At 34.6% G+C, this 18113-nt stretch overlaps 2 protein-coding genes across 2 annotated transcripts; one reads left to right on the forward strand and one right to left on the reverse strand.

The window, feature by feature from the left end:
• Positions 1 to 573: 573 nt before the first annotated feature.
• LOC128239761 (delta-like protein 4) lies at positions 574 to 11605 on the forward strand. Its single transcript, XM_052956182.1, has 8 exons — positions 574 to 678; positions 3970 to 4146; positions 7134 to 7262; positions 7768 to 7887; positions 8625 to 8729; positions 9212 to 9381; positions 10823 to 10942; positions 11458 to 11605. The coding sequence occupies exons 1-8, from the start codon at positions 663 to 665 to the stop codon at positions 11554 to 11556; spliced, it is 936 nt and encodes a 311-aa protein (XP_052812142.1). The 5' UTR covers positions 574 to 662; the 3' UTR covers positions 11557 to 11605.
• A 2271-nt stretch (positions 11606 to 13876) lies between these two features.
• LOC128240043 (uncharacterized) lies at positions 13877 to 17549 on the reverse strand. The gene is made up of 5 exons (XM_052956528.1): positions 17522 to 17549; positions 16257 to 16400; positions 15714 to 15819; positions 15005 to 15164; positions 13877 to 14026 (listed from the first exon to the last, which is right to left on the reverse strand). The coding sequence occupies exons 2-5, from the start codon at positions 16394 to 16396 to the stop codon at positions 13926 to 13928; spliced, it is 507 nt and encodes a 168-aa protein (XP_052812488.1). The 5' UTR covers positions 16397 to 16400; positions 17522 to 17549; the 3' UTR covers positions 13877 to 13925.
• Between the last annotated feature and the right edge of the window lie 564 nt (positions 17550 to 18113).

Genomic DNA, 18113 nt, shown 5'->3' on the forward strand with positions numbered 1-18113 from the left:
GTGTAGTTATATATATCCACAGACGTACAGCTAGAATAGATAAGGGTTGGTTATGTGGAATACTGTGTAGTTATATATATCCACAGACGTACAGCTAGAATAGATAAGGGTTGGTTATGTGGCATACTGTGTAGTTATATATATCCACAGACGTACCGCTAGAACAGATAAGGGTTGGTTATGTGGCATACTGTGTAGTTATATATATCCACAGACGTACAGCTAGAATAGATAAGGGTTGGTTATGTGGCATACTGTGTAGTTATATATATCCACAGACGTACAGCTAAAATAGATAAGGGTTCGTTATGTGGCATACTGTGTAGTTATATATATCCACAGACGTACAGCTAGAATAGATAAGGGTTGGTTATGTGGCATACTGTGTAGTTATATATATCCACAGACGTACAGCTAGAATAGATAAGGGTTCATTATGTGGCATTCGGTGTTTGTCTAGAATCAACAAACTAACCGCTTGAATAGATAAGGTGCGGCTATTTGTTTTCCCAAAAAATATAATAATTTGCATATTCACCATTTGTTATTCAGCGTTGCAAATAACACATGGATCATGTTTGAGCTCGTGTTCTGGCCACGGGGATTGTTATAACGTTCACGGAATTCATGTGTGCAGTTGTCATCATGGATTCTATGGGGATATGTGTCAACATACATGTAAGTAATCATGTGTGCGTACATAACGCCGACAAAAGTCAATATATATGTATGTATTATATGTTTGCGTACATTATACCACCAAAAGTCAACATATATGTCAGTATTTCTGTATGCGTACATTATACCGCCATATGTTAACATATATGTAAGTATTTGTGTGTGCGTACATTAAACCGCCATATGTTAACATATATGTAAGTATTTGTGTGTGCGTACATTTTACCGCCATATGTTAACATATATGTAGGTATTTGTGTGTGCGTACATTATACCGACATATGTTAACATATATGTAAGTATTTGTGTGAGCGTACATTACACCGCCATATGTTAACATATATGTCAGTATTTCTGTGTGCGTACATTATACCGACATATGTTAACATATATGTAAGTATTTGTGTGTGCGTACATTTTACCGCCATATGTTAACATATATGTCAGTATTTCTGTGTGCGTACATTATACCGACATATGTTAACATATATGTAAGTATTTGTGTGTGCGTACATTATACCGCCATATGTTAACATATATGTAAGTATTTGTGTGTGCGTACATTTTACCGCCATATATCAACACATATATAGGCGGCATTTCTGTGTGCGTAATTTATGCCGCCTTATGTCAACATATATGTAAGTATCTCTGTGTGCCGACATTATGCCGCCATTTGTCAGCATATATGAACTTTTTTGTATGCGTTAATTATGCCGCTATTCATGAATATATTTGACACTTTTGAGGCGCAATATGAAATGAAGCTGTACTTTTAAGCCTGTCCGTGTTGTTTTTATTTAATTATTAAACACTCTTTCTAGTAAAAATCTATGTCACACAAATAACGTGAATGACGCCCCGCTAGGACTGCTTATGTCGTGACCATATACTTCTCATTATTGGGTAACTAAATACTATCGTACCGAAATGGCATCCTTTTTTAAGAATCCGATGAATAATTGAAACATTTTCCATAAACTGATAAGCTTAAACAAGCCGACGTAATATATACGTTGCAGGGTTCGAAGGTGATCCGGTATGAGATATACGCTGTAAAGGAAACATATCGACCTTTATTAATAATATCTGTCATGTGTTCCCGTTCCGGATAGAAAAATCCGACCCGAGGGCACCTGCGTTGCCAGGTAACGAGCCCGGCTACCGGCTACGCAGCGTGCCCGAGGGTCGGATTTTTCCATCCGGAACGGACACACATGATAGATATTTTTTTCTAGCATACCATTAATTACATTTTTTGTGAAGAAAATACATAAGAAAGCGCGTTTTTGTACATTTTACCAAAAAGCGCGTGCGATGATGTTTACTGACGTCATGACGCGCAGTAATTTATATTCACCGCATACGTCAATAAGTTCCTTCGATATCACGTCTTTTAAGGGTTATTTTGTTTTGTTTTTAAGGAATATTTTGTAAAGTAAATGTTAATCGATCTCATCTATGGAAATCTCATAACTATGGTTACATTTAGCGTTTAATAAAAGAAAATGAAAGTATTACGTCACAGCGCGTGACTCATCTGGCATGGGGGATGCCAGATGGAGTTTTCCAGCACGGCTGAATTCACCGGAAATGCCTATCCGGTGTGCTAGAAATGGTTTTCTTGCACACCCTATATCCCACATCGGGCCACCTGCTATCCCCGTTACTTACAATATCATTAACGGATCGGTTGTTACGTTCAAACGCTTTATGGAGAACCCAACAATGAAAGTTACGGATATTTACATTTGGATGGGACTGTCTGATCATAATTCTGCATGACTGATATAAGCTGTGACTGTATAACTTGTCTTGGATCGTGTTCAATACACATCTTTGATTGATCTAAGGTTAATAAGTAAAACCTGTGTTATTTGTTAGACTTTCAAATCAATTCAAAACCTCACTACAGTAAATATCTTTAACTTCTGCAAGGATACAACTAAGACCTATATTAATTACGTCGACTATGGCCGAATCCAATAATCATCTTAGCTTTAACTTAATTTTAAAGTGACAATCTTATTCAAAATCAATACATACACATGTAAAACATACATCTCGTTTGCTTGAAAAAACCTTTAACTACTTACTAAATAATTAATTTATGGAAAAAATTAAATACTGATAACATGATTGTAACAGTGTATTTAAATGCTGAAAGCGCAAAAAATTTAAATGATTGGTGAACGCTAAAATATTTACTATGGTCTACTATTATAAGTCTCATAAATAAGAAATAACGTGTTTTATGCTTATTTCTTTCAAATTAAACTTGGTATCCTTTATAAGAACCATTGTTTTCGACATTTATTCATCTTTTTTGGAATATTAAAAAAAATATTATTAATTGTGGTAAATCTTATTTGGGAGTACGAGTGCAGCTTTAAGAGTACAATGTTAGGATTTGAATATTGGCCATAAGACTGAAAGGAATCCCTGAGACATATTTAAGGTATATGATTAGATCTATATTGAATACTTCATCCCATTATCATGAAACTTTTATTTCTCAACGCATTTTTGTTACACACAAAGTCATATCTGACTTAGTTTGTAATTTAAATGATATAAACAATTCTTTTTGTAAAAGATTCGCTTTCTCTTCAGTATAATATCGAATCCATTATGTTGACAAACATCATTGTCCCAACATTTAAAAGAAAATAAGTTCTAGAGCCATTCATATACCAGAGTTATAAATAGAAATATTGGATTGTAATCAGGTACGTTATCTTTGCTGTAGGATGATTTTCTTTGTTTTTTATTACAAGCAACCTTTACTTTAGTCATCGTTTTTTAGGAGAAAGAGAGCGCCATTGGGGACCCATTTCAAGTAGTCGTGAACCTTACGCTGCTCAAGAGTTGCATTTTTTAGACTTTTAAACAGATTTAAGATTATTGACATTACGACTGAAATCGTGAAAACGTGCCCTGGTCCACAAAATAGTTATCTTGTATCGTACGTTACTGTATAAATTACTGCTTTGCATTTGTTCTAGTTTTATCTTCTTTTGTTTCAATTTGGCATACAATTGATAAAATTGTTTCCTTATAAATGACATAATTTAAATAGTGTTTATTCCTTGGAATCTTTGATATTAAGGTGTATAGTAAATATGTTGAGACATTGATACTCCAATTCGTTTATGTGTATGCGTTTAAAGTAAACAACACTAGATATAAAATGTGGTTATATCATACAGAAATTTAAATAATACATACAATACTAATGACTTTAAATACGTTGAGCGCATTTTAAACTTTCTTTTTTATTGTTTTAACCAGTTTTTACAACTACAACAACCGCAACCACCACCACCACCACTATCGACCCACCCGCAAATACAGTCCACCACTGTGACCGATCGTACTGTAATGGTTACGGAGACTGTGAAATAATCGATGGTCAGAGGAGATGTTTATGTTATCAAGACTTTCACGGGGACACTTGTCAATATAGATGTAAGGATTGTTTAGCCGAATTCTTTGCACTTGACCAAATGTACTTAACATGCCAAATGCGATATAAGACAAATTATGAAAAGGATTGTTTAGGCGAATTCTTTGCATTTTACCAAATTTACTTTAAATGCAAAGTTCTTATGTGCTTGTTTATGGATGAACGTTCAATTAGAACGGATGCATGTAGTATCAACACTTACCGCTCACAAACAATTAGATTTTAAACAGTATCCTTTTCGAAAAAGAGAAACCGAATAAGTTTGATTCAAATATTGTTCCCGCTCTTCAAACTGTTTCTATAGCATGCAATCATGCACCCACTGATTGTGAGATTTAAATTCTGATCTTGAACCATGCATCGACTGATTGTGAGACTTAATTTTCCGAACTAGAACCATGCACTTTGATTGTCGGTTTTATTTGTGTAGCCTGCAACCATGCATCCACTGATTGTAAGAAACAATTTGCTGGTCTGGAATCATGCATTCAGTGATTGACAGATACATTGTTCTCACCTGGAACTATGCATGAACTGATTGTCAGATGAACCTTTCCAGCCTGGTGCAATGAATGATTGTTCGCCTCAACATGTCAGACTTAAACTATAAACCAACTAATAGTAAGACTCAATTTCACAGAATAGAACCATGCACCCACTTAATGTCAGACTCAATTTGATAGCTTGCAACCATGGCAGCTTGGTAGATACGTTGTTCTTATTTTCAACTATGCATGCATTGAATGTTTACAAGTCTGGAACCATGCACCGACTGATTATTAGACTCAGTTGTTTAGCCTGCATCTATGCACCGACTGATTGTCAGACTCAATTTGCTCGCAATGCTTTCATTGATAGGTAGATACATTCGTCGAGCCGGTAAATAGGCATTCACTGACTGTTAGACCCAAATGTTTAACGTGGAATGATGCAGTCACTGACTGTCAGACTCAACTGTCTAGCGTGGAACCATGCGTCCATTGATTTACAGACTCTTTTTTGTAAACTGTCACTATACCCCACCTGACTGTCCGACCCAATTTTCTAGTTTTAACGTTGATTCGGCTGATTGTCAGACTCAATTGTCTATGCTTGAACCATGCACCACCGATTGTCAGAATCATTTTACTAGCCAGTAATCATTCATCCACTCAATTGTTTTAGCCTGCAGCCACGCATTCACTGATTGTCAGACTCAATATTCTAGCCTGGTGCGATGCATTCTCTGAGTGTCAGACTCAATTTTCATGCCTGGAGCCATATATTCACTAAATTATATCTAGCCTTGAACCATGCACCACCAATTTTAAGACACATTGTACCATCCAGTAACCATGCATCCAGTGATTATCATACTCAATTTTCTAACCTGGAGCCATGCATTCACTGATTGTCATACTTAATTTTCGAAGCCTTGAGCCATGAGACCACTAATTGTCATACTCAATTTTCCTACCCTGGAGCCATGCACCCACTGATTGTCAGACTCAATATTATGTATCTATTGCTTGTGAGGCTCAATTTACAATTCTCGAAATATACACGATCCGACTGCTTTACCCCATTTCATAGTCTGAATCAATACCCTAGCCAGAAACAATGCAACTACTGATTGTCGTATACAAATATTTAGGTCTGAAACATGCATCTGACTCAGTTTACTATTCTGGAACCACATAGTCACTGACGTTCAAACTCAATTATTTAGCCAGGAGCAAGTAATTTTTGACAATAATTTTCTAGCCTCAAACCATTTATCCACGCATTGTCAGACTCAAATGTATAGTCTCAGAACATGCATCCACTGATTGTCAGACTCTATTTTCTAGCCTGAAACCATGCATCCACTCATTGTCAGACTCAATTTTCTAGCCTGAAACCATGCATCCACTGATTGTCAGACTCAATTATCTAGCCAGAAACCATGCAACCACTGATTGTCAGACTCAATTGTCTAGCCTCAAACCGTGCATCAACTGATTGTCACACTCAATCGTCTAGCCTCAAACCATGCATTCACTGATTGTCAGACTCAATTGTCTAGCCACAAACCATGCATCCACTGATTGTCAGACTCAATCGTCTAGCCTCAAACCATGCATCCACTGATTGTCAGACTCAACCGTCTAGCATCAAACCATGCATCAACTGATTGTCACACTCAATCGTCCAGCCTCAAACCATGCATCCACTGATTGTCAGACTCAATCGTCTAGCTACAAACCATTCATCCACTGATTGTCAGACTCAATTGTCTAGCTACAAACCATGCATCCACTAATTGTCAGACTCAATTGTCTAGCCTCAAACCATGCATAAACTGATTGTCAGACTCAATTGTCTAGCTACAAACCATGCATCCACTGATTGTCAGACTCAATTGTCTAGCCTCAAACCATGCATCCACTGATTGTCAGACTCAATCTTCTAACCTCAAAACATACATCCACTTATTGTCAGACCCAATATTCTAGCATCAAACCACATATCCTTTCATTGTCAGACTCAATTGTCTAGCCATAAGCCACGCATCTACTGATTGTCATACACAATTGTCTAGCTTCAAACCATTCATCTACTGATTGTCAGACTCAATTGTCTAGCTTCAAACCATGCATCCACTGATTGTCAGACTCAAGTTCTAACCTCAAAACATACATCCACTGATTGTCAGACCCAATATTCTAGCATCAAACCACATATCCTTTCATTGTCAGACTCAATTGTCTAGCCATAAGCCACGCATCTACTGATTGTCATACTCAATTGTTTAGCTTCAAACCATTCATCTACTGATTGTCATACCTAATTGTCTAGCTTCAAACCATGCATCCACTGATTGTCAGACTCAATCTTCTAACCTCAAAACATACATCCACTTATTGTCAGACCCAATATTCTAGCATCAAACCACATATCCTTTCATTGTCAGACTCAATTGTCTAGCCATAAGCCACGCATCTACTGATTGTCATACCTAATTGTCTAGCTTCAAACCATGCATCCACTGATTGCAATAGCGAGGACTGCTCACATGAAGGAACGTGTTATATGCAGGATGGAAGACCACATTGTCAATGCTACACCCATCGATATGGAGACTACTGTGAATATTTTGGTATGGTAGTCAAGATTATGTTAGATTTTCTAAATTTTATGACTATGATAATATACAACTTTGATAACATTTGCCACATTAGGCTGCATTTAAACTATTTAATTTGTTAAAAATGAGAATACGATAATAAATGACCAATCATTACCATTAAGTTTATTGAGACAAAACCAAATAATTAACCAGATTAAACAGATAAAGATAAATTGGATGTTTTAATCGCAACGGACTTTCTATTACATATGATATATATATATATATATATATATATATATATATATATATATATATATATATATATATATATATATATATATATATATATATATATATATATATATATATACTAATTGGTTAACATATAAGGAATGTGATGAATTAATGAAAAGTTCTACATTAAACAGGTGGAATACGGGAAGGTATAATCATTTGTTTCGTTTTTGTTCACTGGTCACAATAAAGCTATGGCTAAACGTTGGAAGTTTTGCACCGCTGTGTTTTTGTCTAGATTATTGCGAAGCTGTCTCGCCGTGCTTGAATGGTGGGACCTGTGTAAACCAGATGGACGTCAACCATTCTTACACTTGTACATGCCCATACGGACGAGAAGGAAGCCATTGTGAGAATGGTATGTCCAATTTACCCAGAATGTTTTTTTTTAATTTTTATTAGAATATAATAAGTTATATGATTATTAACAGAGTGAAAATCATGCAATATGAAGAGCGGAACGTGTACAAACATGATGGATGTAAACAACCCAACGCTTGTACATAGCCTTTCTTCTTTTGCACATTGTGCATTGAGTCCCAGCTGGCCGAGTGCCCGTTCTCGCAATAAATTACCTACTACCTGCATTTGCTTCTCACGTAGGGTTAGATTTCCGGTCTGTGCACATGTGAGTTTATTTTGTGGTCACCAAGCCAGACAAATGGGTTTCCTCCGTTACTCCGGTTTCCCCCAAAACACAAGTCCACAATCTAGTGTAGCGGTGTGCCAACGAGAGTCACTGAGTAAAAGTTAATACAACTTTCTTCACAATCGCTGTAAAATAGATAAAGTTTGAACTAATATGCAAAATTTAAAAAATAATGGTGTATTCTTCATTTTGCTTTCTATAATCAAGTATGCATTGTGTTTATAATCGAGTTAAATAAAAATTAAATTGCATTTACGATATGACTTAGTTTCCATTGCATGAGTGGGTACTCTTGGAAATAGATCGGCGCTGAAACAGGAGGTAGAGGGCGTTGACATTATTGGAATTATCAACACTCTCAAAAGTCCCAATACGGCAATGTATTGTTGTACGACAAATATTCGTTTTGATGAAGAATCTCGCTTTCATATTGATCTCAATTCTAGAATCGCTAACTACAACAACAACAACAACGACTCAACGATCCTCAACTACTGCGCCAACTTCATCGGTGACATCAACAACGGCACCAACAACGACTCCACCCTATCGTAAATGGCACTATTGATGTGAAATATTTAAATGTTGCTCTTTCAGTTCCACACACATGTGTATATTTAAATTAATATTCTGATTATATATATTGTAATTGCTAACGATGGTTATGTAAAATATGGGACGATACGGACGAGGGCCATATTATATAAAACTTTCACAACAACATAAAAAATTATCTTCAGAGTATCCGAAATGCCCAAACGAATCTTTCTCAGCGTATATCTACTACAACTCATTCTCTATTTTAGTGCATCAACACAGCATGTTATACTGTAAATTGATAATGCAGCAACTAATGCACTCTTTATTTAATACCGTTTACATATTATTCACATGACAACAGACACTCATTTTCACAATGCAACAAATACTTTATATTTTCTACTATTCAAAGCATTCACATTGTAACATGTTTTCATAGTAATCAACGCACTCGCATTGCAACAAAATCCCTGTTATCAATACTCATTTGCAGCCTATTCCCACTGCAACAAATACTCGACTGTTGGTGACCTTGCGCATAATGACTCTGTGGAACAACCTACTGCGTTTCAATGTTCAAGCGGAAGTCATACCGGATCAGACGCTTTTGTTCTTCAAAATTGCAACGTTAATGCTTCAAACCAGTGGATGCAAGGAAGACAAGTTCGTATTTAAGTTGTTTTGCCAAATTTGCATAATAATTATTATCATAAGTATTCTTATCTTTAGATATGCCTCATTCATTATATTGGCCAATTACTCGGCGATACATGATTGACCTCAGTTTTGACCAAGATATTATAAGTCAAATGGCTTAGATTGTTTAACAATCAAATGTAGAAGAAGAAAAGGAAATGAATCGCTTTGATTTGATTATAGTTAAAACGATGTGCTTACGAGGCACTAATAAGACGTCTTTTTGAAATGAAAATTTCTGGATACTCATATCTAATTGATTTTTATTGGCAAACATTTGTATGTGAAATTGACATGAACTATTATATTTAAGAGTAACCTATTAAAATATTTTTAAAACATGATATATTTTAGTAATTTATCGTCAATAAAGACTTTTAATGTGTCTTATCGGAAGACTTTGGTTACTTAAAAGAAATCAAAAACAAAAAGCAATATATTAATTTCACCAATCTGAAACAAAATCGAACACAATTACAAATCCATTGTTTTCTCATTTGTAAACAAAGCAAAGATAGACCAATAATCGCAGCCTCGCTTTGAGATTGACCTCCCAAAAATATGGCTTATAGAAACCAATTCAGGAACTAGTACATTTTCTATAATGGTTGCCTGTTCGATTAACTATGAAAACTTCTGGCCGCATTTAACAAGGTTTGTCAGAGACGGCCTAGTAGCTACGATTCCTAAACTTCATAACTGTTGCTGTTGAAAAACTAGTATTATCACCTGTTAATAGGTCCTGGATATAATTAACAATAAAGTACATGTTGACAATTAATCCGTGTTCCCTTATATCTATTGAATTAATACTTGGGCACATACCATCTCATGCATATGTTCATTACTATTAATGCGAAAGAACTGTGAATAAAAAATCGACCTCAGCAGTACTTAAAACATTTGAACGTTATAATGTAGACTTTGTTTACAAACGGATTGTCTTTTATATGTTTTTTAAGATATTTTTGCGTTATTACTATCTAAAATCTCTAAATTAAGATAGTTCTAAGCGGTTTATTGAAAACGGCCCCTGGATCGCATACATATTAACAAAATATTGTTGATTTCCAGGATACCTAAATGTTTTAAGTAATTACACTTAAATAAACCGGTTATGAAATATACAAGCTAGTACAGTGTTGAACGGCGTTTTGATGCGAAGAAGTTTTCATAAATGTAAAAAAAAACTCCAATAGAAATGCATTAAAATTTTGAGTTTGTGATACATTTGCAAACTTTTTTGATACTATCGTGTTGATGGAACACGGCACAACATTTAAATTTTATATTTGTGTAGTCACTCTCTGAAAAACAACTTCGTACGTAAATTATGAGAAGTTCATACTTATTCTAACGTTTTTGTAATAACCTTTCCTTACATATTACTTTTACATATTTGTCTTAGGTGGTTACTGATTGCTCCGACATACCAGCTTTCACTCCCATTGCAACCTTTGAGGTGGGGACATTTTCCAGCAAAAACGTGGCAGGAGTCTTCATTGATTGCCTTTCAAATGGATTCAGGGTATGAAATTAATAGAAAGAAAATCCATTTCCAGTTCGAACGGTTCGAAAACATGCCCAATAGACATATATTTCATTAATAGATTGACTGGGAATTTCCAGGGAAATATTTTGTATATATATATATGACATGGTAGTTAGTATTGTATTCGACTACAGTCGAGTTTTGCAGTTTCGGAATTTACGAAGTAGAACATGACTTCACGGGTCGAAACGCTGTACTAACATTATGATTAGTTAATATTTTTCATGACGGGCTCAGGTCAATTCTCCTGTCCACGGAGGGACAACTTGGGCATTATGGCCTCACCTCATCAATGACATTATATTATGATGTGACGTCAGCAAGTGGAAAACAGCCGTATAACACTGCAGTTGTATATGTATTGCTGTATTTAGCAGTATTCATCACTAGCAGGTTCATGAGGCGTATGTAGCATAAAAAGAGTAATAAGAATGATGTGTTTATTATAAAAATAAATGCCTTCATGAAAACACTTTTAATTTTGTTTTTAGATTGCAACACAGTCTTGTGACCAGTCTCCAACGATCGTGCATATTGCGAACGGGGGATCGGGAAATCTAAATCCAAATGCTTATTATACTGTCCAATAAATTAGAAGTAATGTTATATATAACCATGTGTACATGGTATTAAATACTTGTTGGGTTCGTATTTGTCATCTTATTTCTTTGCACAACAGACATGCATTTCCGTAGTTGTACCGGTTCTTCCACAAATTCGGTTAGTCAACTGACGTGTTACAACAACCATTCTCTGAATAATATTTGAATGGAAAACGAAACGCAATTAAAAGTATGGTGTTTTAGAAAAGCACAGCAAAAATAGGATTTCCTTAAAGAAAATATAATAGCACATTTATTTTAAAACCTTGAAACGGTGATGTTTCTCTGGAACTATTTGACGTCGACTAAATATTACTGCGCATCATAACGTTTTGGTTAGTTAACAACGAGGCATGCTCTATTTGATGGACTGTTCAAGACGTCATTTTCTTTCTAATATTTAAAGATAAAGATATGTAACAACAAGAAGCATTCAAGTAAATGCGGGGTGGGCAGAAAAATCCAGCCGTCGTGAACGCAGCGTGGCCTGTAAAAATATAGTTATCTGCTTCCGTACATTCCCTCGGGTTGAATATTAAATTTCACCCGCATACATGTGCAGGATAAATACCAGTATATTGTTTTCCTTACATTCGCATAAATCATTCCCTATGATGAAATTCTCACCCTCGATTAACATACTCTAAAGAGATGAAGTAAACCGTGGGTAAATTCACCAAATGATCTGTTTTATATTTCATCGTGCTATCAAAGTAATGTTGCCAAATTTGCTGCGAGTCATTTGAGTTATGCTGAATGTCTGCATAATTATCTTCCCGTGTCTGGTTATTTTTTATTGAAATCTTTTTTTCGATCAAAAACAAAAGCAAATGTGTCGTTTATTTAAACATTTTCTATAGGAATCCTTTATCTTAGTTAGAATTTATCATAAATAAACAAACATAAAAGAACGGTAGGAATTACAGTAATCTTGCCAATTAAGCTAATATTTCTTCCCAATTAACTTGTCTATTTTCTGACTAATATCAAAGAGCAATGTTATATTGCACATGTGTTAAACGAAAACAAAATACGTAATTGATGTATCCAGGCAGAACAAATGCTTAGCACATGATAAAAACTGTCCGTTTGAAGATTTAATACAATATATTCTAGACACGAATCAGTGTATGCCAACTATCTTAAATTGTTTTCATCCTAGCTGCCCCTCGACGTCGAGAGCGTATGTAGACGGAGAGCATGTCTAATGGTAACATAAACACAGTCCGAATAAACATTTCATACAAACAAACTTGGTACTCCTCATGTGTAAAATCTTAAAATCACCCTTGTTTTTATTGCTGTTTTAAACGACTTATTTGTCTTAGTATTTCCTATTATAGGAAACTGTATGTAATATATGTCCACTTTGTTTATATATATATATATATATATATATATATATATATATATATATATATATATATATGTTTAATTAATTGTTTGTTAAAGCGTTATTGTTCTGATCACATGGTTGTAATAACCCATGATCTAAATAAATCTTGAAATCTTGAAATCTTGAAAACGGCGCGTGGTTTGTAAGTGTCAACAAACTACCGTAATATCGGAGCATATTATTTGTTAATCTTGATACTGTTAATAATTAGAACATGCGTTCTTGAACTGTATGTGTCTGGAACTTTTGCCCAGAAGAAAAAAATGCTTTTTCACATGTGTAAACTACCTTGTATTTGTTTTAATATTTCCCTTATGCACCATGCTATTTAAAACTTGATTGTTGAAGTCCAAAGCTGCGTTACAGTGTTCATGTGTATTAGATACTCGTAAATCAAGCGGAACTTGATCAGTAGTGCGTACTTAACCATTTAATACAAAAGCATATGGCCATTAACGAATAAGTATTGCATACTACTATGATAAAGTATCTATGATAGTAAAGTAAACTTTCACATTCAAATGCATAAAGGAAAAATAGATACTTCCAATAACCAATATCGTGTTTACCGAAATGTGTTCATTCATAACCTTATAATGGTGAGAAGTGGGAACATTTTGATAAGTGTTATCAAAAGAAATAAATAGTCGGTATTGTTCCAAAATATAAATTATAGTTGGTTTGAACGAATATGGCAGATTGGGAAACCGGGAACAAAAATGTTATGTAACGCATACATATATATGACGACACATCCTTATTTGGATATACTAGAAATAATAGAAACATAATATTGCTATGGTAAGAACAACTAATATTGCAACATATTCATATTTAATCGATTTAAGTGTAAAGAACAAATAACATTGTGACAGATTGATAGTTGATCGAATTAAGTGGTAAGAGCAAACATCATTGTCACTGAATATAATTTAATCGATTTAAGTGCAATTTTCCCCAACTATTGTCTACTCCTTGCACTTTTAAACCTATTCTGGAAGCAGTCGTCAATTAGGACCGGAGCAAGAGTAACAAACTCGTCTTTGCTAATTGTATCGTCAACTGAAATATAAACAGTACAATGGTTAACACCAGAGACAAGACAAGTTGCCAACATGTTCACTATAACTGTACTTAGGCTACAAGGCTCAATGCCAAACAAACACTTAATGAGAGACACACAGCGTCACAATACAACACAGAAATACAACATATGCAGTGAAAACACTTTGTCATTAACTATTGCGGTTACCACCGTGGAACGGTCTGCGAATCTGAACCACACAATCTAAAGCGATGTGCAAATAGGTTTGTTTTGTGTTTGTCAAGATTCTCAATAAAAGTAAATGTGTTTGCCTGGTGAACCCTCATTTTTGTTATCGTTTAAAAGGGTTTAGCTTGCTAATTACTGATATGTCAATTAAAGACCGAAAATACACTCAAAGGTATTGCAGCTTGACTTTGCAATCGCGTTTTCGGTATAAATTTACAAATTCTGTTCTTTACTGTATATTTAACTTTTTCAAATGATTCCAAAATAATATCGGGCCATCAGGGATCAGATATTCACTTGTTTGGGAAACATAAGTAAGACTGAAGCTCGATTTTGGTAAGCGTTATTCAGGGTGTAAAAAGTATTAGGTAGGCAAAAGGGTGGTACGCGATACGCAGAAATTAAATGAAATCGTATTATGTACGCAAACTCTTTTTACAGTAGTTAAAAACTAGCATTAACGCTGGATGCAGATATGCATTATATACTTAGTTTACACTTGGTTTAATTTACGATTGTGATGAAGCATATATCAACAACGTAAGCTAAGTCATTGGCATGCGGTTGCGAAAGAGTATGGCTTTATGTTGTTTTGGAATCTCGAGAGCCCGAAGGAATTCAACCTTACCAAACTTGCATACGCTCTAGCCGGAAATTGAACCACGTATACGCCTGGTACAAAAGGGAGTGCGCAAACCAATACACTTTTTCAGTAGTTATTTGGTAATTATTGTATTACAAGCGCAATAAATGCTGTAATAAATAACCTGTTTCTTTGTCGAAAGCATAGAAGAGCATGTTAGCCTCGGTGGTGTTTCCAAATACCGACCACATTTCAACGTTTGAAATGCTGCCATCTTTATCTTGATCGTAGAAGTCAAACTCGCAGGGATCAGCTATCAGTGTGACGTTAAAGCGTTCGAAATCCTGATGAAGCAGAAAATATTACATTTCATTTATGATATATTTGTAAAATGTCCCTAAAATAAAACCTGAGACAGAGGCGGTTAGTGTTAATATTTAAAGGTAATTGCATCCAATCTGATTATCACAATACTGCCATATTGTTGTTTGTTTCATTACGTGTTCCAGTTTGTATTACGTTATCATCTGATTGCATACTAAGTGTCACACTAAACTAAATAAAGCATAATTCATAAAGAGGCATCTACGTCGGTATTGTTTTGGAACAATTTCTGGCATTTTCGCTTTCTTTCAAAGCAAATATCAACACCAAGTTTTGTTGTGTTTTAAAACTCATGAAATCATTGCATGTGTTTATTGGAAGGCTAGGCCTCTTCCAAATATTTACCCTGACAAAACATTATATGACATTGTGTCAAACTATCGATTCATTCTGAAGCTATCGATACAGACTGTGATCAATATAATTCCGTGAACAACTTCTGCAGCCTGTTGTGATCTAATTTAATGAATGCATAATCATCGTTACGTTTGTACACCTTAAGAATATACCTCCAAAGCCCTTCGGAACCTCCACGAGAAACCTGCTCTTATTCCCCAATTTCCATTTGAATCCAAGCTGCCTCCGATACTGGTTCTTGATCCACGACGACCACGCCTGAAGATACCCAATAATATCGAGTGTAGGTTTTTACCTACAATTCAGGCCTTGGAATATACCAGCCTCTCCGCATTGTTGTTAATTTTTTCAGTCAACAGAAATATTTATGTTGTCCCCTGCCAGCAGAAATCACGCTACGGCCCCTTTTCCCTTTTGCTTCAAAATTCTTTATTTATAAATTCGTTACAAATATTCATTTACGTAACTCTGTGCAATAATAACAGGGTTTTGTTTAACCACCTGCAAATGATTAATGTCAAATCGACTCGCGAAATAGTATATGATAACTTTTATAACGCACTGTTATATAATTATATACGTATACATTGTATGTACATGTATATTGTGTAATTATAGTAAGGTGAAAACGTCCAAATGAATGGTCTATATTGTTCTATATTGTTGACATAAGTATTGCTATTCTTTAGTCTTACCTGGACCAGTCAATATCACCCCTGATCCCACCACCTCTGCCACGACCCACTCCAAAGTCAATTGAATTCCTCTGACCCAGGATAATTTGTAAAAGGCAGAGGCCAATAATCAGACCTGCGGATCTTGTTAAATGAACCATGGTCCTGAAAATATAATGGTGAAATATAAACCAAATAAAGTTTCTTGTGTAAGGCAGAGATCAGTTATCAGGCAACTGTGTCTGCTTTAATGATCAATGGTAATTCAAATGTAATGGAGGTCTAACCAAAAGAAAGAAAAAACAACAACACAAAAACAATTGTGTTATGCAGAATCCAATTATGAGGCAAATGAATGTATTTCATGATCCATGGTCATAGAAATGTAATGAAATTTAACCAAAAAAAACACACAAATTCCGGTGTAATGCAGAGTCCAATTATCAGGCAATATTTTATCAAAAATACATTATTTTGACCAAGGGATTGCTACTGTCTCAGGGAAATTACATTTGTATAGCGATTGCTAGTATTGAAACCTTCTATAATTTCATGAACAGTACAAGACAAGTATTGCTATAAAATCGGTCAAGACAAACACACATATTACGTGAATTTGCGCTTACAGTAACTACTAATTTGAAATGTCAAAACTATAAGCAAAGGAAGCATGATGTAATAGTTTTGTTGTACTTTAAAGCTATATTCTAATGTTAACACTTACTCTATTGTATTACACAACTAGTGAGTTTAACCTGAATAAACACCAATCAATCAAACAATTATAGAAAAACGAAAGAAACAATTAGTTTGTTTATATCATAAAATCCATCCCCACCATGAAATAACGTCTTTTTATATTTTTATATATTACAAGTGTAATAACTATACCCCCACGTAAACTCGTTCAATTGTAGAATTCTCGGTAAATACATTTCGTATTGAATGACCACTCATATAATAGTCTCTGTTTAAAAAATAAATCAAAATATTCTTTTTACTGCTAAACGGTCTATGATTACACACATAAGCCCGTTTGTAAATGTACTTCCCATATATGATCATAGTGTATACTTTCCCTTGCGAACCGTTCAATTGTAAAATGAATCAATATAGAAAGAAGTGAACATTGATTCCCGTTTTTGGTGAATTTATAATAATTTCGTTTATTGATGAATAGAATGGTGAAAAAATGTTTTAAATGAAACATTATAGTATAATTTTAGTTTATAAATCCACCTAAAACAACAACAACAACGACAATAACAAACATGAAATATCCTCACCTATAGGCGACAAGTGATGTATATATGCAACAAGCTGATTCTCAACGATACATTTGCACTGTGTGTTCGCTGTATATATACCATTATTACAAACCACATACACGTCTGGGGATTTTATTGTTATTTCTGAATTGTAACAACAAGTGTGCTATGAAGTTTACGTCCTCTTTAATAGTGATTGATTATGGAATTCCTGGTAATGGTTAAATCCGTGTGTTGAAATCTTCTGCAATCAGTTATGAAACGCTTATATTTAATTGGACAAATTGGGTCTCATCTCACTTTGTTTCAATAACCTTGACAACAGATGTGGTTAGTAAGATATCACAAATAAATCAAACAGTGATATGATATGGTGAATATTTGAATTTAAATTAACTAAAAAAACTATTTGTTAGTCTTAGATGCGAATACTAGTAAGCAAATGTCAAAAATTGTAAGTATGTACATGTTAGTATATATAAGTTTATATATACACGTTAGTGTATACGTGCTAGTATGTACATGTTAGTATGCATATGCGAGTATGTACATATAAGTGTATACATGCTAGTATGTTCATGTAAGTATGTACATGTTAGTATGTACATGT

This window comes from Mya arenaria, chromosome 7, assembly GCF_026914265.1.
Source record: "Mya arenaria isolate MELC-2E11 chromosome 7, ASM2691426v1".
In the NCBI taxonomy this organism is placed as follows: domain Eukaryota; kingdom Metazoa; phylum Mollusca; class Bivalvia; order Myida; family Myidae; genus Mya; species Mya arenaria.

What these genes read in the sequence shown, in the direction of transcription:
- LOC128239761 (XM_052956182.1), top strand. An exon ending in AACAACGACTCCACCCTATC is followed by an intron (nt 8,730 to 9,211) that starts GTAAATGGCACT and finishes ACTCATTTGCAG; the next exon opens with CCTATTCCCACTGCAACAAA. An exon ending in AGTGGATGCAAGGAAGACAA is followed by an intron (nt 9,382 to 10,822) that starts GTTCGTATTTAA and finishes TATTTGTCTTAG; the next exon opens with GTGGTTACTGATTGCTCCGA.
- LOC128240043 (XM_052956528.1), bottom strand. Translation starts at nt 16,396, where the DNA reads ATGGTTCATTTAACAAGATCCGCAGGTCTGATTATTGGCCTCTGCCTT. An exon ending in GGTGATATTGACTGGTCCAG is followed by an intron (nt 15,820 to 16,256) that starts GTAAGACTAAAG and finishes GGGTATCTTCAG; the next exon opens with GCGTGGTCGTCGTGGATCAA. An exon ending in TGCTTTCGACAAAGAAACAG is followed by an intron (nt 14,027 to 15,004) that starts GTTATTTATTAC and finishes TTTATATTTCAG; the next exon opens with TTGACGATACAATTAGCAAA.